This window comes from Cetorhinus maximus, chromosome X, assembly GCF_964194155.1.
Source record: "Cetorhinus maximus chromosome X, sCetMax3.hap1.1, whole genome shotgun sequence".
In the NCBI taxonomy this organism is placed as follows: Eukaryota; Metazoa; Chordata; class Chondrichthyes; order Lamniformes; family Cetorhinidae; genus Cetorhinus; species Cetorhinus maximus.
In genome coordinates this window covers 11,337,276-11,360,362 of record NC_135917.1, presented here as the reverse complement: position 1 = coordinate 11,360,362, position 23,087 = coordinate 11,337,276, and the positions used below count along the sequence as shown (strand labels likewise).

General features: G+C 45.9%; 1 protein-coding gene across 2 annotated transcripts in view; it reads left to right on the top strand.

The window, feature by feature from the left end:
- Positions 1-1,985: 1,985 nt before the first annotated feature.
- The window catches only part of LOC144672740 (beta-1,4 N-acetylgalactosaminyltransferase 1-like), an 88,308-nt gene continuing 67,206 nt past the window's right edge, over positions 1,986-23,087 (top strand). For both annotated transcript variants that reach the window (XM_078534706.1, XM_078534705.1), the window contains exons 1-3: positions 1,986-2,042; positions 6,977-7,186; positions 16,046-16,207. In XM_078534706.1, the coding sequence (XP_078390832.1) occupies positions 6,978-7,186; positions 16,046-16,207 (371 nt within the window). In that variant the 5' untranslated portion in view covers positions 1,986-2,042; position 6,977. The remainder of the gene's footprint in view (positions 2,043-6,976; positions 7,187-16,045; positions 16,208-23,087) is intronic.

Genomic DNA, 23,087 nt, shown 5'->3' with positions numbered 1-23,087 from the left:
CATTTAAAGCAGAGATGAGGTGAAATTCTTTCAGAGGGTTGTGAGTCTTTGGAACTGTCTTCCTCAAAAGGCGGTGGAAACAGAGTCTTTGAATATTTTTAAGGCAGAGGTAGATAGATTCTTGATAAACAAGGGGGTGAAAGGTTATCGGGGGTAGATGGGAATGTGGAGTTGAGGTTATGATCAGATCAGCCATGATCTTATTGAATGGTGGATCAGGCTGAGGGCCCAAGTGGCCTGCTCCTAATTCATATGTTCGTATTCACCTCTCTGAGGCAGGAGGTTGTGGGTTCAACTCCCATCCCAGAGACTTGAATGCATAATCCATGGGAGTGCTACCCTGTTGGATGTGCTGTTTTTCAGATTAGACATTAAACCGAAGTTCCCACTTGAGTGAGCATAAAAGGTGCCAAGGCATTATCTTAAAGAAGAGCAGGGGAGTTCTTCCTGATGCCCTGGCCAATATTTATCACTCAATCAACATCACCAAAACTGATTAGTGAGCGATTATCACATTGTTGTTTGTGGGATCTTGCTGTGTACCAACTGGGTGCTATATTTTCTAAATCACCACAGTGACTAGACTTCCAAAAAGTACTTCATTGGCTGGAAAGCACATTGGGAAGTCCTGAGGTTGCAACATTGCTCGACACTGACCTGTCTCAGCTGCTGAAACCCTCATCCATGTCTTTGTTACCTCTAGACTTAGCTATTCTAATTTTCTCCTGGCTGCTCTCCCACATTCTACCCTCTATTAACTTGAGGCCATCCAAAGCTCTGCTGCCCGTGTCCTAACTCACACCAAGTCCCGTTCCCCTATCACCCCTGTGCTCACTGACCTACATTGGCTCCCGGTCAAGCAACATCTTGATTTTAAAATTCTCATCCTTGTTTCCAAATCCCTCCATGTCCTCACCCCTCCCTATCTCTGTAATCTCCTCCAGCCCCAAACCCTCTGAGATCTCTGCGCTCCTCTAATTCTGGCCTCTTGTGCATTCCCGATTTCCATTGCTCCGCCATTGGCGGCTGTGCCTTCAGCTGCCTGGACCCCAAGCTCTGGAATTCCCTCCCTACCCCTCTCCGCCTCTCTACCTCACTTTCCTCCTTTAAGACACTCCTTAAAACCAACCTCTTTGACCAAGCGTTTGGTCACCTGACCTAATATCTCCTTATGTGGCTCAGGGTCATACTTTGTTTGATGATGCTCCTGTGGAGCACCTTGGGATGTTTCATTATGTTAAAGGTGCCATATAAATATAAGTTGTTGTTGTTTTTATCCAATTTCCCCATCTCCTTCTAATCGCATTTCCTGCTGTGTTCGTCCCTGGAAAAGAAGCTCTACCCAACTCACGTGGAATTGTGCTGAAAAGAGAGACAGCAAATTAGAAGCAGGAGTAGGCCATTGTTGTTGAAGCTTTTTATCTTGCACTCATCAGGACAAACACAAGAATGCCAAATTTCAAACAATCACAACAATTTATACTACAGGAGAAAAGGGTGCTGATTGGTTAGCAAGTCAACTCTGGCCGAGGTGTTGCCATGGAGAAAGCAACAGGAAACTAAAGGGTTCCCAAGCTCCCGGACAATTCAAAAAAGGTGCAAGGCTTGAACATATTCATTTTGTCTGCAGAGAATGGGTCTCTGTATATGAATGTATGTTGCTTCTAGCCAGTGTAAATGAGCCATGTTATGAGCTTGACTGATTATCTTAAATTTGTTGTTAGTGTAGCTATTAGTGCAGTCGGGATTGTTCAGCAAGTGCTGCCCAACATCTAGTAGTAGATGTTTTGTGTGATCTATACTCTACCTATTATGCTAAACCCAAGGAACATGCTGTCTTATTCAATCAGCCAATCGTTGGAACGTAAGGCCTACGCATCTGGCACTTAGAATTACACTTTTAAACTCCCAGCCATCTAGCTTTTGGCCATAATACTTCTGCAATTGTTGACCTCCTTAAGTACTTCTTTATGTTGTTACAGACAGGAGAGAGACAGACAAACAACACTTATTTCCTCTCACCACCTGTCCGTAAGCAGAAGGTATTTTGAATTATTTTTAAAGTATGTGGTGGTGTGTTTTCCCAAACCCTCGGTTTGTGTGATCCAATTTACTAATAACCTACAGCAAACTAAAGTTTTGATTAACTCAGAAGGTTAGTTTATTTTACATTCAAAACCCGGGGGAGTAGTGTTCACAACATCCCACTCCACTTCATGCACACACACACACACAGTAAAGGGGGCATAGAAAACAAGAGTTTCACAACTATGGATGGTAACAGTACAAGAGCCACAGAAACAAACATTCGTTCACATGATTTCTTGAGTCCAGACTCCGAGTCCAATGAGAAATTCTTTCACGTAGGATTTTGGAGTTCAGCTGGTCCAGGACTGGAGTTGTAGAACTCACTTTACAGTTGGTGATGATACCGCAAGATGAAGTAGGTACACAGAGACTGGATCAGTTCTGCAGGCAATGGTAGGAGATCTTCAAGTAGAGACGGGCTTGAGGAGCAGGCTGTTGGTCTGCCTGGAGATTTGCTTCTTGGTATTCACCAGTTGGATGTTAAACAGCAGACTCCTTGTGAGGCTAAAGATGTAATGTTATTACTGTCCAAAAAGGCCAGAGGCTTGGGTCTTGTGACATGTCACATTAATGGATAATTTCAGCTCAATAATCAGTTTCTGTGCTTCTGGCCAGAATTTCATTGTTCCTCCTTAGGAGAGAGATGAGGTGGTTCTTGGTATTTCTTCCAGTATAATGAATATTGATCTTTCTCTTTTGAGATAGTTCCAGATGGGGACCCAGTTCATGTGCACTTCCTCTGCTTTCATTGATTACAAGAGGTTTGGACAATGAGGTGTGAGATTCCACAGACTGAGAGAGGAATTCTTTTGTTCTTGTAGCTCCAGGTGGTAGATCCCAGAGCCAACCATGTGGTCATGTGACTTATAGCAGCCATCTTTTTCGGTTCAGCAGAAAATCCATTAAAAAAAAAAGCAATAAGAATAAAGCTTTGAACATAGTTATGGATTTCTTTTTCATATTGTAGGAACCCAACAATGTCCACCTTTTGTGCACTTGTCCCCAGCAAAACCTTCACTCTCTGCCTTCTTCCTCTCTTGCTTGTCCCTCCAGTTTCATCCCTTCAAATCCAAAGGAGGCAGACTTGAGCATATCTGGTGCACAACTTGTTTAACCACATTGTGCTATTGGGTCTCACTCTCCTTTGCCAAAAGCCACTCACCACTGCAAGATTATCATTGTGGGAAAGATAACCCTGCTGTTTCCCTTCTCCATGACCAACTATTTCCTTAAAATCCCTCTCCCCTGCTCCATCCAATCTCAACTTTACCCAAGAGGGAGCTCATGGACTTCTTTGTCACTAAGATTGAGACCATCGCATGCCTCTGCCATATCCCTCCCTTCTGTATGTACAGGAGCAGGGATGTCTTGCTGCAATTGTACAGGGCCTTGGTGAGACCGCACCTGGAATATTGTGTGCAGTTTTGGTCTCCTTATCTGAGGAAGGATGTACTTGCTATATAGGGAATGCAGCAAAGGTTTACCAGACTGATTCCTTGGATGGTGGGACTGACATATAAGGAGAGATTGAATCGATTAGGATTATATTCGCTGGAGTTCAGAAGAATGAGGGGGGATCTCATAGAAACCTATAAAATTCTAACAGGACTAGACAGGGTAGATGCAGGAATGATGTTCCTGATGGTGGGGGAGTCCAGAACCAGGGGTCACAGTCTGATGATATGGGGTAGACCATTTAGGACTGAGATGAGGAGAAATTTCTTCACCCAGAGAGTAGTGAGCCTGTGGAATTCGTTACCACAGAAAGTAGTTGAGACCAAAACATTGTATGTTTTCAAGAAGGAGTTAGATATAGCTCTTGGGGTGAAAGGGATCAAAGGGTATGGGGAGAAAGCAGGAGCAGGCTATTGAGTCGGATGATCAGCCATGATCATAATGAATGGCGGAGCAGGCTTGAAGGGCCGAATGGCCTATTCCTGCTCCTAGTTTCTATGTTTCTAAGATCCCAGCTGATGTTAATCCTGGACAAGTCAGATCCTAGAGTGAGACCTGGCTTGGTAGATCCTAACTTTGTTTTTTTTTTAAGAAACCGTGGAGGCCAGTTATTGAACACATTCACAAGAGTCTGCCAGCATACTGTTAACACAAAGAACAAAAAACACATATTAAAGAAGATAAAATGAACTATACTACACTAGACATAAAGGTTGGAAAGATTTCAGTACACAAATCAGAAAATTATTCAAACTCACACTAGTCCTTTTATCCCAGCAACCCTTACAAACACAAAAGCCCATTGAAGATTTACCACTGTCTCAACACCAAGGTTTGTTGATTAGCTCAGTTTCAAACTGTTTTCTTCCAACAGGTTGCTGAGCATTTACTAGATGCTTTTCTTCAGCAAGTATCTCTCCCTGAGACACCCAAAGACCACAGTTTAAACTCACTATTACTTCAACTTCAGAGCAAAACACGAGTTCCCTAAACTCAGTTCCCCAGCAGGCTTGCAGGATTTCTCATTAGAGGGATTAGACCTTCTGCCTGCACTCTGTGGTATAAACACATTAACTGACCACCCTTCAGTGTTTCCCTGTCTCTCTGTGCGTCTCTGAACCCCTGTTGCTAGGCAACAGCACAGTTTTTTCTCATTTATGCTTTTTAACTTTACTAAACTACTAACCCCCATCTCTTCACTTGAAGAGTTGTAAAACCTCATTAAAAATGCAGGTATACAAACAGGGCCCCAGGCTTCCTGGCATCTTCCCCACAAAAACCTTTAAATGAAACTAACACCAGGTTTTACCTTTCTTAACACCAAAATACAAAATATAAATTAAACTTAAAGATATACACTGCTCCTAACGCCTCCACCAGCCCACCAGGCTAATCACTCCTTTAAAACTCCTCCCTGTCCTAGCCCTGAAATTGCATCCTCCTCTAGTTGCTCTCTTATCTCTTCTCATGCCCTCATGAACTCATCTTGTCCATGAGACCCACCCCCTGGTCCCTCGACTCCTTTCCAGCTAAATTATTGACCGCCCAGCTTCCCCTCTTGATCCCTATGTTAGCTGATGTTATTATGAGTTCTCTTTCTTCAGCTGCTGTTCCCTTCCCTTTAAAGTTGCCATGACTACTCCCTTCCTCAAAAAAAATATTGACCCCTCTGTCTATCCAATTTGGAATACACTGGTCCCTCCCCTTACCATTTTTCTACAAAGCTCTTGAATGTTTTGTCCCCTCCCAGATCTGGACCCCTCTTTCTCTCAGCTCCTTGTTTAAACCTGCCGTAACAGCGAACCAGCCCAAAGTAAACGCTTAGCGTACAATGTGACTGTTTCATGCACTATCCCTGCTCATCCTTCCTAATTTCTCTCAGCCTTCGACTAGGTCAACCACACGCACCTCCCTCCAATGTTGCCTGCATTGTCCAGCTCAGTGGAACTGCCCTCATTTCTATTGCCCCTTACCTTTCCAATCTTGCCCAGTCCTCCCTTTCCAGCATTATCTCAGGCTAAAGCCAACTGGTTGTGGTCTCAGCGTCCTATTTAATGCCAAGCTGAGTGCCCAACCCCCATATCCTCTCTATGACAAAGACCACTTACCTCTGCCTCTGCAACATTGCCTGCCTGCACTCTACCCCCAACCGTCAACGGCGGTCCCTCAGAATCGAGGGTGATGCCCGTCAGGCTTGCTGAGACTTCAGGTGTCTTGAGGAGGCCAATTTTGGATCCACATCTTCTTCCGCTGTGGGGGGAGGGGCAGATTGTTGCACAGGGGAGTGGAACTCGCAGCCCCGGGTTGGTTTCCTCCTCCTTCCTCTGGCGCTGCCTCGCTGTCGGGTCGCTGGGCCTCGGAGTGGCTTGGCGCCTTGTTGGGCCAGGTGGTGCCATGCTGAGCGATTGGCAGCATTCTCCTCCCAGTCAGCGGTGTTAATGCCTCCGTGCTTTAGGGCGACCTTGAGCGTATCCTTATACCTTTTCCTTTGGGTTGCCCTTTGAGGCCCGGCCAATAGAGAGCTGTGAGAAGAGAACTCGCCGAGGGAGGTGGTTTTCGGGCATCCAGATGCAATGGCCCGTCCATCGGAGTTGGTTCTGCAGGAGCAGGGCCTCAGTACGTCTCTGGCTGAAACTCTCATCTGTGCCTATATCACCTTAAGATTTGACTATTCCAACACTCTCCAGGTTGGCACCCCATCCTCCACCTTTCGTAAACGCCAGCTCACCCAAACCTCTGCTGTCTGTGTCCTGTACCAAACCCCCTTCACATTAGCCTTTGTGGACCGACATTGGTTACCAGTGGTTGAAATTTAAAATTCTCATCTGCGCTCAAATTCATGGTCTTATCCCTCCCTATCTCTTGCAAGGCCTCCCCACCCTCAAGCTTACACGTCCTCAGCTCTATTCCCTCATGCGGCCCCCACCTCCAGTGCCCGACCAGTGTCTTCAATTGTCTAACACACGAATTAGGAAGAGAAGTAGGCCATTCGGCCCCTCGAGATGCTCCGCCATTCAATAAGATCGTGGCTGATCTGATTGTGGCCTCAGCTCCACATTCCTCTGAGCCCCGATAACCTTTGACTCCCTTGTCAATCAAGAACCAATCTAACTCCGCCTTAAAAATATTCAATGACCCTGCCTCCACTGCACTCTGGGGAAGGCCCTCACCTCTGAAATTACTTCCTTCCATCCCTCTGTCTTTCCAAGTGTTTCTACTCCTTTAAGCTAGTCCTTAAAACTCATATCTTCTTAGCCGCTCCACCTTACACCTCCTTTGGCTTGGAATCCATTCTGGTTTGATTACATCTCTGTGAAGTGCCTCTCAACGTTAAATATGCTACATAAAGTGCAAATTGTTGGGGCTTGAATGTTTTGCAAATGTTTCTTGGGAGAAATGAGACCATTTCACCTTTCCCCTTTTACATTTGCAGGATGCGCCAAGTCAAGAAGAGTCAATGCTGTCTGATCCTGGTGTGTCTGCTCCTTGGAATACTCATCCTGTATTACAGGCAATTTGAATGTGCTGTGGACATTGGCTACAAATCACTGAGTACTCCAAGCAACCAACTTGAGTATGTGTTCAGGAAGCCTGGAGAGCAATACTCCCATATACCATATAAAAGGAAAGAGACTATTGTCGGGTGAGTCTCTCTTTTCTAATGAGACGATAAAGAACTAAATACAAAAGTGACATGCAAATCGATCAGAAGATGCAAATTTAAAAACAAGCTCTTCATTCTTCAGTGCCCTATGTATATTTGGGAGTAAGAGAAAAAGAAAGTCTTGGATTTATATAACACCTTGTGTGATCACAGAATGTCCAAAGCACTTCTCAGTCGGTGAAGTACAATTTTGAAATGTATTCGTTGATGTAACGAAGTAATTGCTACTTGCACACAGCAAGATCCCACAAACAGCAGTGTGATAATGACCAGATTATCTGTCTTAGTGATGATGGTTGAGAGAGAAATACTGGACAGGACTCTGGGGATACCACCCATGCTCTTTGTCAAAATAGGGGGAAGAATTTTCTCCCCGTCGGGGTGGGGGGAAGTTCAAGAGTGGACGCGTGGAGGCGCGCCTCCAATTGGCGGCGCCCCCGATCGGAGACGTGCCGCCATTTTACGTGGGCGGGCCAATTGAGGCCCGCCCAGCGTGACGTCTGCAAGGAAGATGATGTGCGGGCAGAGGGGATTCCCTGAGCCGGGAGGGCGCTCTTTCGCGCATGCGTGCGATAGAACGCACTCATCTCCCCGAGGCTAAGTGCAGCCTCAGGGAGATCAGCTGCACACTAAAAAATATTGGAAACAGAGAGAAAAAAAAAATTCCCCTGACAGGGTCCCCTCATGTGACACTGTCACGTGAGTTGGGACATGTCCATCACTTTCAGTTTCACTTTTATTAAAAATTTATAAACCTACATGAAACCTCATCTCGCCCGTGGGTGAGGTTTGATGCTTTTTCCAATGCCCGCCAGGACTCCCAGCCTGCCCGCCAACCTTAAGGTTGAACGGGCAGGTCCACTATTTACTTTAATTACTTTGTCAATGGCCTCAATTGGCCTATGACAGGTCGGCGGGCGCACAGCTGATTTGGCTGGGCCCCCGCCAACCTGAAAATTGAAATGGGGCGCGGTGAGGTCGGGAGCTCTGTCTGATGTCATCCCGCGTCATTTTACGCGTCAGCGAGCGGGCCCCACCACCCTCTCGCCAACCGGGAAATCCTGGCCAGGATCTTTTGCATCTACAAGCCAAAGACAGCATCTCCAACAGTACAACATTCCCTCAGTGCTTCACTGGAGCATCTGCCTTGATGTTTGTGCTCAAGAACAGGTCGACAAGAGTGAATCTCAAAGGCAAAGTCCATCTAACCCTTAGGCTGCTCAACATTCTCCCAATGATTTCATGGTCTATCTAATGATTAGCTGAGCCATGTAGATGAGGAAGGCCCCAACAACAACTTGTATTTATATAGGGCCTCTAACATAATAAAAATGTCCCAAGGTGCTTCGCAGAGGCATTATAAAGCAAGATTTGATGTACGGTGATATCAAGGCAGGTGACCAATAGCTTGGTCAAAGAGATAGGTTTTAAGGAGGAGAGAGAGAAGAGGGGCGGAGAGGTTTAGGAAGGGGACTCCAGAGTTCGAGCCTTGGTAGCTGAAGGTACAGCTAAGAATGGTGGAGCATTTAGAACATAAGAAATAGGAGGAGTAGACCATACGGCCCCTTGGGCCTGATCCACCATTCATTACGATTATGTCTGACCTTGGGCTTCAACTCCACATTCCCACCCCCGCCCCATATCCCTTGATCCCCAAAAATCTATTTATCCCAACCTTGAATAGACTTGACAAGAGAACATCCACAACCCTCTGGGGTCGAGAAATCTAAAGATTCCCAACCCTGTGAGTGAAGAAATTTCTCCTCATCTCAGTCCTAAATGATCGGCCCCTTATCCTGACACTGTGCCCCCGTGTTCTAGATTTCCCCGGCCAGGGGAAACAACCTCTCAGTATCTACCCTGTCAAACCCCTTCAGAATCGTGTAGGTTTCAAGATTACCTCTGATTCTTCTGTGTAATATTTCCAAAGTTTTCAGATGACACACGATGAAGTATGAATTTTGAGGAGTGTTACAGACAGGAAGTGGCCGGGGTGGGGGGGGAACGTTAATTTAAATAGCCCTGATTTCTTGTCTCACTACCCGTCCATCAACAGAAATTTTGATTTCGCTTTCCCCCTTTATAAGCAGTGGTGTATTTCCCAACCCCTTAGTTTTGGTGTAATCCAATTTCTATTAATAACCATCACCAAGGTTGTCTGTTTCCACCTCCTTAAAATCCCTCAACTCTACCCCTGCTTTGGCTTATCCACTGTGGAAACCCTCATTCATACCTTTATTACCTCTCGACTCAGCTATTACAACCCACCACTGGCTGCTCTCCCACATTCTACCACCTGTAAACTTGAAGTCATCCAAAACTCTGCCCATGTCCTTATCCACACTGAGACCCATTCAACCCTCGCTAACTCGCTGACCTACATTGACTCCCGGTCAAGTAAGGCCTCGATGTTAAAATTCTCATCACCCTTGCCTTAAAAATGAATTAGTCTTGTAGGCAGTGGTACAGAAGTTCAGGAGTTCCAGCAGAAACATTGGAGACGGGGTTCAAACCTGGACAGAGCTCCCTTTCTATGCTGCTGCTTAGTAGATGGAAAAATGGCAGACTGAGCTTTGCAGCTCCACAAGGCAATATGACTGGTCCCGTCAGCTGAGTGGAGGGGCGGTGGGGGGGGGGTGTCATGTCACATGATGCCCACCTCTCCACTTCAGCTTTGACAAAGGGTGTGAATCCCTTTGTCTGGGTGGCTGAGATTGTGAATGCTCCAACCATTAAGTCTTACAGGAAGGTTACAGGGTCCTTTGTCTTAGCAGCCTAGTAGACTCTGGTTTGACAGCCTGAGTTCTGAAATGCAGGTAGCCTTTGTCTGGTTCCCTTTAAATTTGGTCTCTGCAGTCCACAGGGGTCGTTAGCGCCTCTTCGGGGATAACGAGGGGCAAATTTCATGGATACTGCCAAATAGCTCCTTTTGTTCAAGATTCCATGCAGACATAGCCTCAGCCAATTTAAATAAGGTCTTTGTCCAGTATTTAACATTTTAAAAATTAGCTATGAGGATACATATCTATATATATATTTTATTAAAATATTGTGTGAGGTCTTAGCCCCATCGCAGGGGGTACAAAGACACTTCAAGGGGAATGGCCTCCTCTTGCTCCTATTTCTTATATTGTTATGTTTCTCATGTTCAAAAGTCAGAGAATATCGGCTCAATTTACTCATACTCTCATTGTAGGACAACCCTTTCATCCTGAACCAATCTAGTGAGCCTTCACTGTACCACGTCCAAAGCAAGTATATTGTTCCTTAGTCAAGCATACCAAACAGTACTCCAGCTGTGGTCTTACCATAGCCCTATACAATTGCAGCGATTAAAATCACGAACACTCAAGAAGCCAGAATTGGATGAGTGCAGATATCTCAGAGGGCTGTGGGCCTGGAGGAGATTACAGAAAATAGGGAGGGCTGATACCATAGAGGGATTTTTAAAACAAGGATGGGAATTTTAACATCGAGGTCTTAGTTGACCGGGAATCAATGTAGGTCAGCGAGTTAGCGAGGGTTGAATGGGTCTCAGTGTGAATAAGGACACGGGCAGCAGAAGTTTGGGTGACTTCAAGTTTACAGAGGGTAGAATGCGGGAAAGCAGCCAGGAGTGTGTTGGAATAGTTGAGTTGAGAAGCAATGAAGGCATGGATGAGGGTTTCAGCAGTGGATAAGCCGAGGTAGGGGTAGAGTCGAGTGATTTTAAAGAGGTGGAAATAGACAGCCTTGGTGATGGTGCGAATATGTGGTATGAGGTTGTTACAAATATGACGTTTGTAAGATCATTATGTTTTGGGACTGTCTCTTTAATTAGGGTAAAATAGAGGAATGAAGGGGTCATGTGACCTGCTCTGAATTCTGCTGACAACAAGCCTGGGCGGCCTGATTGTTAAAGGGGGGAGTGGGATGCAGGTTGTTTTACTGGGAAGAAGGTGAAAGCTATTCACACCTGTAAACAATGACCAGGGCAGCTATGCTGACACTGGATAGACTGTTCGTCCCCAGGTCCCAGGGTGATGTTAGGAATGTCAGGATTTATAAGCAGTTATACTTTAAACTGCCTATTTAATTCCAAGATAGAATGGAGTTGGTGGAATGTCCAGAGGGCAGCGAATTAGCATTTCTACCTGGATATAAGGGATACCATGTGATTCACATTGCCATGGAGATGGCGCTTGGGAGGGAATGAGTCCATAGGAAGCCATTTTAGGATTAGTTTACAGCTTTCCCTAAATATATCACTGAACCTCACAGAGAAGGCCAATTTTCCAGAGAGAGAGAGAAAGAATAAGTTGCCTACTGAAACAGTGTTCAGTCAATGTTGCTTTTAATTTGTGCATTAAAGTAAAAGTCTTAAAACTTGAAATCTTGTTGTGTGATCCTTTCAGTCATTCACTGGAAGTTCACATTTCTTTTTAAAAGTTATTGTTCTTTATGGGGATCATTAAAAAGTTAATCTATGGATGAAATATTACACCACAGTTGTGAACAGGCTGTTTTAATCTCAAACGGTTGCCAGAGAGAAGGCTGGAGTTGGTGGTTAGGCAGATGAGTTTGGAATAGGGACTGAAAACAATGGTGCCAGTCTTCTCAATATTTAACTGGAGGAAATTTCTGCTCAGCCAGTACTGGGTGTCGGATAAGCAGTCTGATAATTTAGCACCAGTGGGGGAGTTGAGAGAGGTGGGGGTGAGGTAGAGCTGGGTGTCATCAACGTACATGTGAAAACTAACACTGTGCTTTCGGATGGTGTCACTGAGGGGCAGCATGTAGATGAGAAATAGGAGGGGGTCAAGGATAGATCCTTGGGGGGGACACCAGAGGTAACGGTTCAGGAGCAGGAAGAGAAGCCATTTCCAGTGATTCTCTGGCTCCGATTAGATGGATAAGAATGGAACCAGGTGAGAGCAGGTCCCACCCAGCTGGACGACAGTGGAGAGGTGTTGGAGGAGGATGGTGTGGTCAAACCGTGTCAAAGGCTGCAGACAGGTCGAGAAGGACGAGGAGAGAAAGGTTACCTGTGTCACAGTCACACAGGATGTCATTTGTGACTTTGATAAGAGACTGTTTCAGTATCAGGGGCAGAAACCTGATTGGAGGGATTCAAACATGGAGTTCCGGGAAAGATGGGAATGGATTTGGGAGGTGACAACATGTTCAAGGACTTTGGAGAGGGAAGGGAGGTTGGAGATGGGACAGTAGTTTGCAACGATGGTGGGGTCAAGGGTTGACTTTTTGAGGGAAAGGGTCCCTCAGAACACCAAGGTGGCAGACTCCGAAAAATTGCCGTATTGCAGGGCGTTATAAGTTTCCAGCTCATGCATTGTGACTTTTAGACCTGATATTAATATTACAGTTACAAGGCTCCTCACTGTAAGTTTATTTTTAAAATGCATCATGTCGAGTGGAACAAGGTGGATGAAGCCATGCGAGGGAGACCAACCGGGATCAAAGAATGTCTGCAGAGCGTAATTGGCACAATTTGGCATGACTGCCTTTGACCGAGGGCAACTGCATTAGCTTCTTTTGGATCAGCAGGGCGTTTGTTACAGAGCTTTGCCATCTGCAGGAAGGGTAGCTGCAGTCAACTTGGAACATAAGGTCACCCACTGGCCTGAACTGCCAGAGCAGGTCAGAGGCTGGGAATCCTGCAGCCAGTAACTCACCTCCTGACTCCCCAAAGCCTGTCCACCATCTACAAGGCACAAGTCAGGAGTGTGATGGAATACTCTCCACTTGCCTGGATGAGTGCAGCTCCCACAACACTCAAGAAGCTCAACACTGTCCAGGATAAAGCAGCCCCGCTTGATTGGCACCCCATCCACAAACATTCACTCCCTCCACCACCGACGCACAGTAGCAGCAGTGTGTACCATCTACAAGATGCACTGCAGGAACTCACCAAGGCTCCTTAGACAGCACCTTCCAAACCCGTGACTGCTACCATGACAAGGGCAACAAACACATGGAACACTACCACCTGGAAGTTCCCCTCCAAGTCAATCACCATCCTGACTTGGAAATATATCACCGTTCCTTCAGTGTCGCTGGGTCAAAATCCTGGAACTCCCTCCCTAACAGCACTGTGGGTGTACCTACACCACATGGACTGCAGCGGTTTAAATTGGTGGAACATCAAAGATATTGTGCATGGTTCTGGTCTCTATATCACAAAAAAGACTTGGAAGATCTAGACAGGGTGAAAAAAAAAGGATGTACACAGATTACATGAAGTCATAACATCAAGAAAGATCTTTCAGGAACTGGCTAGGTCTCTTTTCTCTCGAGAAAGAGAAGACTGAGGGGATGTGGGCTTCGCTGGCTGGGCCAGCATTTACTGCCCATCCCTAGTTGCCCTTGAGAAGGTGGTGGTGAGCTGCCTTCTTGAACCGCTGCAGTCCATGCCAGCAATATTGGTACTGGTCTGGGAATATGGTTTCCACCTCTGAGTTAGAGCACATGGCGCGGGTGTTAATAATAGAAGAAAGATAAAGGTGAATATTATCATGGGAGAGCAATGTACTATTTACAACAAGGGACAAATTGGGAAGCAAAATGCACCCTTTGGCTATCATGAAAAACCATGAACCTTCGATGAAAATGTACAAATCTAACAGCCTGCACGTCCCAGATATATGGAGGTTTCCTAACCTGAGGTTTTAATGCTGCCCAGAAGGGAAAAACAGTTCAGACCAGTATTCTTATTTCCCAGTTTTGCTGGTGTTCCATTTTAAGGTTTACAAGACCAGTTCGGACCAGTATTCTTATTTCCCAGTTTTACTGGTGTTCCATTTTAAGGTATACAAGACCAGTTCAGACCAGTATTCTTATTTCCCAGTTTTACTGGTGTCCCATTTTAAGGTATACAAGACCAGTTCGGACCAGTACTCTTATTTCCCAGTTTTGCTGGTGTTCCATTTTAAGGTTTACAAGACCAGTTCGGACCAGTATTCTTATTTCCCAGTTTTACTGGTGTCCCATTTTAAGGTATACAAGACCAGTTCAGACCAGTATTCTTATTTCCCAGTTTTACTGGTGTCCCATTTTAAGGTTTACAAGACCAGTTCAGACCAGTATTCTTATTTCCCAGTTTTACTGGTGTCCCATTTTAAGGTATACAAGACCAGTTCAGACCAGTATTCTTATTTCCCAGTTTTTACTGGTGTTCCATTTTAAGGTATACAAGACCAGTTCGGACCAGTATTCTTATTTCCCAGTTTTTTACTGGTGTTCCATTTTAAGGTATACAAGACCAGTTCAGACCAGTACTCTTATTTCCCAGTTTTTACTGGTGTTCCATTTTAAGGTATAAAAGACCAGTTCAGACCAGTACTCTTACCTGCTCTGGCTGCAATCTATATTTTATTTCTTCTATAAAAGCTAGAAAAACTACAATCTTTATTGTGGAAGAATGTTGGATTTCCAATGGCAGAGTCGGGGTGGATAAGGGTGGAACGGGGGCAGTGGAGGTTAGGACTTGGAATGGGCAAGTAGAAAAGTCTAGTATTCTGCACCCTCAATTATGCCCACCAAAGGCTAAAGAGATGAAGGATTATGAGACCAGGGTATATAAATGTGAATTACATTATTTACTCTTGTGACATGGCAGATCAAATCCACAAGGGGAACTTGGCGACACGATCACAACGGTTTTGCAATTTGTATTTATTACGAGAATTGTGCACTGAATTCAGAAGTAATGAGTCCACCAGGACCTTAAAAGATTTTAAAAATTAATTTAAAATATTTATGAACAAAATAAAAGATTTTAAGCACATACATAAGACTACAATTACTTAATACTATAACAACTCTTAAAATTCCTAATTAACCTGACTCCCTGTTACACCCCCCGCCCTTTAAGGCAACAGTCCAAAATAGATTTTAGATTTTTAAAAAACAGCAAGCTAAGACCGTACCCACTTGACAGTGGAATTCCAAATGGTTTTCTCCAATTTCAGTTACTTTACATAGCAGACTTATGCACAAATAGCTGGAGGTCTTTTCAAGGCTGTACCAAACACTCCTGTTATATTGTACGTGGCTCTCTCCTCACATAGCCTTTCATTCTCCTTTACATGTGTTTCTCTGTCTTTAATATGTAAACTCCATTGTTCCATATGTCTTTGGAACTGTACCTTTCCCATAATATAAAAACTTTCATGTTGTCAATATTGTTAGTAACCTTTGGGAAAAAATAAACATGCTCCTTAGCCTTGCTTATCTGGCTAGTTGTAAACAGACTAACATCCCTTTGAAATCCAAACAATCCCTTCACTTATCTAAAAATGCTAATTTCCTTCACACCTTACATGCTAAGCCAGCATCCATGTTTACTCATTAGCATTTCAAGTACATTTCTACACCTAGCTTCTTTTGATAATTCCAAGCTTGCAATCTACCTGACTCCAAATGTAATTAAATCACACAGACAGAACTATCTACACTCACACCCATAAACCTACATTACAACAAACCAGAAAAATATTATGAAAATTATTATACTTTCATAACACTCTCATGGATGGTAAATACAGTCTAGTTGGACCGAATGGTCTGTTTTTGTGCTGTAAATTCTACGCATTTCTACGGCTGACAGGAATGAGTACAAGAAGTTCCGGCCCTCAAAATAATGGCTGCATGGAAATTGCGAGAAAGTAACATGATAAGGTCATCCGCCATAAGTCCCGTCATCTTGGCCAGTACTGCATCTGAACCCGTGCCCTGGGTTCAGGGCTATCTGTGAGCAATGCCTGGGGGAGGTCTCCCAGCACCTGGATTGTATCGAGGGTGACTGTGTTTATCTCCTCTCATCGTTTTTTTTTCCTGTAGGCAGCTCACAAGAAATGACTGCAGTTGTGAAGAAGAGGGGAATTCATTAAGCAACTTCATCAGTCAAGCATCTGTTACCAAGTTGGAGCTGGCCTTTGACGCAGCAGAACTCCAAGAGGTGAAGCAAAGGAGAGAAAAGGAGTATCAACATTTTCTACAAAGGTACAGTTTGATCCATTCACAAACGTTTGCAACTTCAAAAACTGTGAGGTTGGGAGGATGACATGCAAAACCTTCCTATTGTTAGCCCGAAATATCATGAGCCTAAACACATGTCGACATGTATATTTCAAAAGCCAATTTGACCTTTGTCCTTACAAGAACCAGTGCAGCAGAAGCGTGTCCCCAACATTAAAATGGAATGAGCTGTGTTTCCTCTGTGTTTCCTCCAAGCCTGGCAATTGCCCAGTGACTCGTTCTGCCAACTGAAAGTCCTCTTTTCTGTGGAGGGCTCACTGTCGTTTCACCTAAGTGCTAATCCTTTCCTCTCACACTCTTCCTTATCACTGCCAGAAGTTTGACATGCTGCGGTCAGGCACAGTCCAATTCAACAAAGGAAATAAAGTACCTTTTAAGCCCTATATTTACCTTGGCAATGGACCTAAAACTCGTTTCAGGCTGGTTCCAGGACAACTACGGGGCACCCAAGCCAATATGGTGATCTCCCCACTTCCTGTCTGCTTCAGTCATGTATGATAGGCAATGAAAATTGTCAGGTTATGGACCTATTTTGCGCCCAAAACTTGGGCAAAGCAAGGTCCAATTTCTCCCCTACAGTTTCTTTACTTCTCTTTCAAGTTCAATCAACTGGTACAACCTTTGAACTTTGGCCTCCAACCTCTGCCTTTGACAGCCTTCCTTAGCTCCCTTAATTTTATTTTACCTACTTTGGCCTATTTCCCTCTGAACTTACCTCTTTTCTTCCTCCTAAACTTCAAACACCCCATCCACATTTCTCTCTGTATCCTGAAATCAAAACTAATCACATTGTCTCCTTCTCTAACTCATTCTTTTGGACCACCTCCAGCTGTAACCTAACCTCCTTCATTCTGCTCTGGATCCTGTAGTCTTCAATCTTAATATTAAGCTTGGTATCCTTTAACCACTGCTCCCCATTGTCTTCGGTTCTTTTCACCCTTAGCCTAAACTTCAATGGTGTGTCTGTGTCCATATTGGAGAGTGAGCACATGACGCTACAAAGAGGAGGAGATGCAGGTTTAATTCTCCCACTCGGCTGCTGCTCTGGCCTGAGTATTCTTATTTCCCAGTTTTACTGGTGTTCCATTTTAAGGTATACAAGACCAGTTCAGGCCAGTATTCTTATTTCCCCAGTTTTACTGGTGTTCCATTTTAATGTATACAAGACCAGTTCAGACCAGTATTCTTATTTCCCCAGTTTTACTGGTGTTCCATTTTAAGGTATACAAGACCAGTTCGGACCAGTATTCTTATTTCCCAGGTTTTACTGGTGTCCCATTTTAAGGTTTACAAGACCAGTTCAGACCAGTATTCTTATTTCCCAGTTTTACTGGTGTTCCATTTTAAGGTATACAAGACCAGTTCAGACCAATATTCTTATTTCCCAGTTTTGACTGTTTTTCCCTTCGAGGTAGGCACCAATCTCTGGGATTCTGCAAACCGTCTTCTCCACGTATATTGTGACGTGACCAATATTTGGGGAACTTCAACTGAGTCATTCCAGCACCTAATGATCATTACCACAAGTGCACTGTGGTTGCAGTGATTTCGATTTACAGGGATGTGCTGTGAGCGCTAAATGGCCCAATCCTAAAGAGTGTGCAGCTTCTGGTGGTGCTGGGACGAGGGAGCTGTTGGCCAATCAGACTGTGAGGGGGGTGGAAGTCCCGCCACCAGCCTATTCACACTCTTTGGAGCGTGAAATGGCGGCCGGGCAGGCAGTGTCGGCGGGGATGTGTCCTCCGCCGACTCTTCGGATGGTGGGAAGGGAAACCCACCATCCTAAAACTCCTGGCCTATGAATCTAGCTCAGAAAACCCTTTAAGCTCCACCATCTCGAGAGCCATGACGCCAAGGGCCGCCTCCAAGTCTCGCCCCATCCTGACTTGGACTAGGACCAAAACCCTGCCACGTCCTACCTCCCTGAACTGTGGCAGCGCCTAGGCTGCAGCCCTTCTAGAAGAAGGTGCACTACCAACTTCTCAAGGGCACCCAGGGCTGGGCGGTAACCCACATCCTACGAACATCTTGCTTTTCACTCTTGCCAGGAATAAGGCTGCACCCGATATTATTTGCGAGACTTCCAATTAGACGGAAAGCTTTGGGGGATCTGAGGCTTTTGAAGGGACTGAGCCTCTCCAGGAATCGGAAAGGAGGCTTTCAATTCCTACACCATGTGGATGGTAGTTTGAACCTAACCTGCCCAGGGGGCACATATTGCACACCCGTTTTATGCCACGCTCCATTGGCTTCGGCTGGAGGAAGCTGAAACCTGGCATGGGACCTGAAGCTGCTCGCTTCCCCCTGGATGGGTTCAGTCAAAACTGCCAGCTGAATTGCCCCTGCAGAGAGTTGGCATGGGCTGGGTGGGCAGAATGGCCTCCTTCTGTGCTGTAACCATCCTGCGCTTCCATGATACTCCCGAACTGTTCATTAACAGCCCACAATGGGAAGCTGCACCCCCTCCCCCCCAGGCTGTTCAGGCTGGATTACCAAAGCGGGGTTGGGGTGAATACTACCCGACCCCCACACCTCAACTGCGTCGCTTATGCAATGCTATTTTTGAATGCTAAATACCTTAATTGGGCAGGAGGCAAGCTGGGTATCCAATTAGTGTCAGCGAGTGCCTCTAGGAAGCGGGAGCTGCCTGACTGGCGTCAGTAGCAAAGGGAGGTGACAGCCATGTTGGAGGCTGCTGCTGTTTTGCCGAAGAGAGGAGGCAGCTCAGCAAAGGGCCAGAAGCATAAAAGCATGGGTGACCAGGCCAAACTAAGGCAGTGCACATGTTCCGGATCAAAATTACCCCCATTAGTGCAACTCAGGTGATAGCTGTTGGTGTGGACTTTGGCCATGGCTGTAAACAAACAGGTCTCAGATAGAGAGAATCTATTCCCTCGAGCAGCAGGGAACCAGGGAACGTAATCTTAAAATTAGAGTTTGCCATTGTACAAGAGCAAAATACTGCGGATGCTGGAAATCTGAAATAAAAACAGAGAATGCTGGAAATCCTCAGCAGGTCTGGCAGCGTCTGTGGAGAGAGAAAAACAGAGTGAAAGTTTCAGGTCAATGACCTTTCATCAGAACTGAAGAAAGACAGAAACGTAAGCGTTTTTAAGCCGGTGGCAGGGTGTTGAGTCCGGAAGGCTAAAGGGTGCCAAGTCAAAAAATGAGCTGCTTATTCCTCGAGTAAATCTCCCCTTATTTATTTCCATTCAAGTCAATGGCCTCGCCAACAATGTCCAGATCCTGAGGGTGCATAACGATAATCACTGTGAGTGGAATTTTCCGTGCCCGTTGGTGCCTGGTGTGTTCAGTGGCGTGAGCGGGCAATAAGGTGAGATGGCCAGAAATTGGATTCACGGCATTGTTGGCGATTGTCTGCTCAGCCTGTCGATGGAGGCAGTGTTTCCTGCCATCAGACGTCGGGAAACTCAGTGCAACACATCCGCGTGTCAGTATAAGTCTAGCCCGCCAGACTCATCCCTCCACATTGGATCGTCCGCCCGCCTATCACGCCGACGTGTTTCACAACTGTACATAGGCGACGTGCACCTGGTGAGCTGCACTTCACTCGGGACTTCGAGGTTTGTTTGCCTACCTTGCTTCGGGCAGCACTCGCAGTCATCAGCGCCAGGCTTCACAGGCAGCACCACATCACTTTTAGGGGGGTGCACACGGGCAGGTCTCTACCTACCAGACCAGCCGTAAGGCGGGGGTGGCTTTTCAATGGCTGCAGGGCTAGGGCTCGCTTGGGGAAGGGGGAGAAGTGGCCTCAGGCAGGGGAAGAGGCTGCAGGGTGAGGGCTGTACTGGGGAAGGGGGGTATCCCAGGGTGTGTGTGGGGGACACATGTTGATCTGTACGAGTGGCCTCAGGATGGTGAGGGCTGAGGAGGCAGCCTCCAGAGGGGATGAGGGCAGATGGAGATGTGAGGGTGTGTGTGAGAGAGAGTGCGTGGTGATGTCCCTTGAGCTGGCAGTGAGTGAGATGCCAGTGAGTGTGTGATGGGCTTGTGAGTGTGTGAGTTTAGAGCGATGAGATGGTTACCTTACCCTGGCGGCACGGATGAGATCATTCATCCTCTATCTGCACTGGATGGCCAACCTCTTCTGTGCAGTGTTGGCACTGACCACCTCTGCCACCTCCTCCCAAGCCGGAGTGGTGATGTTGCTGCCCCTCCTGCAGAGAGAGTAGGGTAGGGGACATCATGGTGGGCCTCCACGGCGTCCAAAAGGCGCTCGAGGGGCACATCACTAAACCTGGGGGCTGCATTCTTCTTGCATTTCGGGGCCGTGTCTTATTTGCAGCAGTCCAGGGCTGGAAGCGCTGAGAGGTGTGCGCGCGGCTGTGGTTTAAGTGTGGCGTCCAGCGTGGTGAAGCAGCGAGGTGACCAGTGAATCGTAACTGGCCCGCCATGGAAGTGGCGTGCTTCCCGGGAATACATGATTAAAGCAGCAGGATTTGGGACGATACGGTGTGAAAAGCCGCCATTGCGGCCGGTGAGTAAAACATTGTTTCTCCCGCCCGCTACCGCACTTTGTGCAGATGCGCGACAATTCTGCCCACCGTCTCCTGCCAATGCAAGATGGCCGCTCAAGATGGCCGCCGACACCTTGCCGACAAAATGCCAACGACGTCATTGGATGGACGTGTCGGCAGCAAACACAGCCCAGTTAAAAACTTTGGCACGTAAAGCCACACATTTCCATAGGTACAGTTAACAAAACTATGCATGTTACAGATTACGTAAGACAGTGGATTCCATTTGACTCTGTATGGAAAAAAAAACAGAGACAGTGCAGAGAACAGCAAAATGTTTCAAGTATTGATGAGTGAGATGCCAGAGTTTATATGTAATAGAATTGAAAATATGTCATTGAGAAAGATGAAGCTAAAGGAAATTACCTCGGTGAAAATGGGTATTGAATTTTATCCTGAACAAAATAGCCCTAACTGGTTCCAAAATCCACTTGCCAAGATTGCTAATTTAATTTTGCTCTTTGGTTTCCGTTCTCATTAGGATTGCTGCGACTTTGAATTCTGCTTCCCAAAAAGATGCGCTGAATTTTCAGGCTTCACAGGAGAGTTGAGCTGCAGTAGGCCTGCTTCAGCTGGTGGTGGATCGAGGCCTGGTTTCTAGGAAGTGGGAGAACGGGGTTGGGGGTGCTAAAGGCTGGCAGCCTAGCATGGATCGGGCTGTGGAGAAGGCAGGGAGCCAGGGGAGGGAGGGACAAGTTGCAGTGTGGGGAACATCCGAGTACAAGTGTTTTGGTTTGGTGCTGAGGAGGAGGCTTTATTGAGGGAGTTTAATGGTTATGGGCAGGAGGGAGGGGTTAATTTAAACTGCAATAATTTCTCCTCTCAATGCCCATCTGTAAACAGAAAGGTGTTTTGAGTTGTTTCCTTTTTTAATAAGCGGTGGTGTATTTCCTGACCCCTTGGTTTTTGTGTTATTGAATTTTCTATCAATAACCCCAGAGCAAATTTGGGATGGGATGAACTATAAAGGGGTTAGCTTGTTACACACATTCAAACCATGAAAGGAGGGTCACAGAGATGCCTCCACGCCCCGAAAATAAAGAGAGGGATAGGGAAAAAAAGGTTTGACAGTACAGAGACCTCCGAAAATAAATTTTGGCTCAATCGGAGCCCAGAATCGAAGTCCAATGAGCAACGCCCTGATGGGAGTCGGTTGGTTCAAAACCAATGCTGGATAATTCACTTTCCCGGTGGCGTTGACTTCACATGATGAGATAGGCATGCAGAGATGAATCAGTCTTGTAAGCGACAGTACAGAACTTCCAGCAAGAAGCAGTATAGATGGGGCCAGTGTTCAACCTGGTTGGAGATCCTTGTCTGTGAGGTTGCTAATCAGATGGTAAACTATAGACTGAGCTATGCAATTCAGCAAGGCAATATTACTTGTTCCATTAGCCTAAGGTCCATGACAGATGACTCCCACCTCTCCATCATCTTTGACAAAGGACATGTATTCATCATCCAGATTCCAAGCGTGGCCATTAGGAATTGAAAGGAAGGTTGCAGGGCTGTTGTCAGATGATCCATCTCCTTCTGGAAGGCCTGGGTTATTAAATGCAGAGGGCGTTTGTATAGCTCTCTTTGAGGTTGGGCTGCACAGGCCCACAGGGTGTTGTTAGTGCCTCTTCAGAGATAAAGAGGTGTGAGTTTTCTAAAGACTGCCAAGTCTTTGGTTCCAAGGTCACAGCCAGACATAGTTTCAGTCATTTTAATTGTCTTTGCTCAGTTTTTAAAAATTCAGAAGGAGCCATCAGCATGCCTATTTATATTTTATTAGAATATACAGTGCGAGGGCTTAGTCCCTCACATTGTTGACGTGGGGGGTTTTATGTAGGGGCTTTGATGCTGAGGTAGGGGTGTTATTGAAGGGAGTTTAGTGCTCAAGTGGTGGTTTTATTAAGGGGGCTTTAATTTTGAGGTGGGGGTTTTATTGAGGGATAGTGTTGGAGTGGGAGTTTTATTGAGGGATAGTATTGGAGTGGGGGTTTTATTGAGGGATAGTGTTGGGGTGGGTGTTTTATTGAGGGATAGTGTTGAGGTGGGGTTTTTTATTGAGGGGTAGTGTTGGGGTGGGTGTTTTTATTGAGGGATAGTGTTGAGGTGGGGTTTTTTATTGAGGGGTAGTGTTGGGGTGGGGGTATTTATTGAGGGATAGTGTTGAGGTGGGGTTTTTGTTGAGGGATAGTGTTGAAGTGGGGGTTTTATTGAGCAATAGTGTTGGGGTGGGGGTTTAATTGAGGGATAGTGTTGCGGTGGGGGTTTTATTGAGGGATAGTGTTGAGGTGGAGTTTTTATTGAGGGATAGT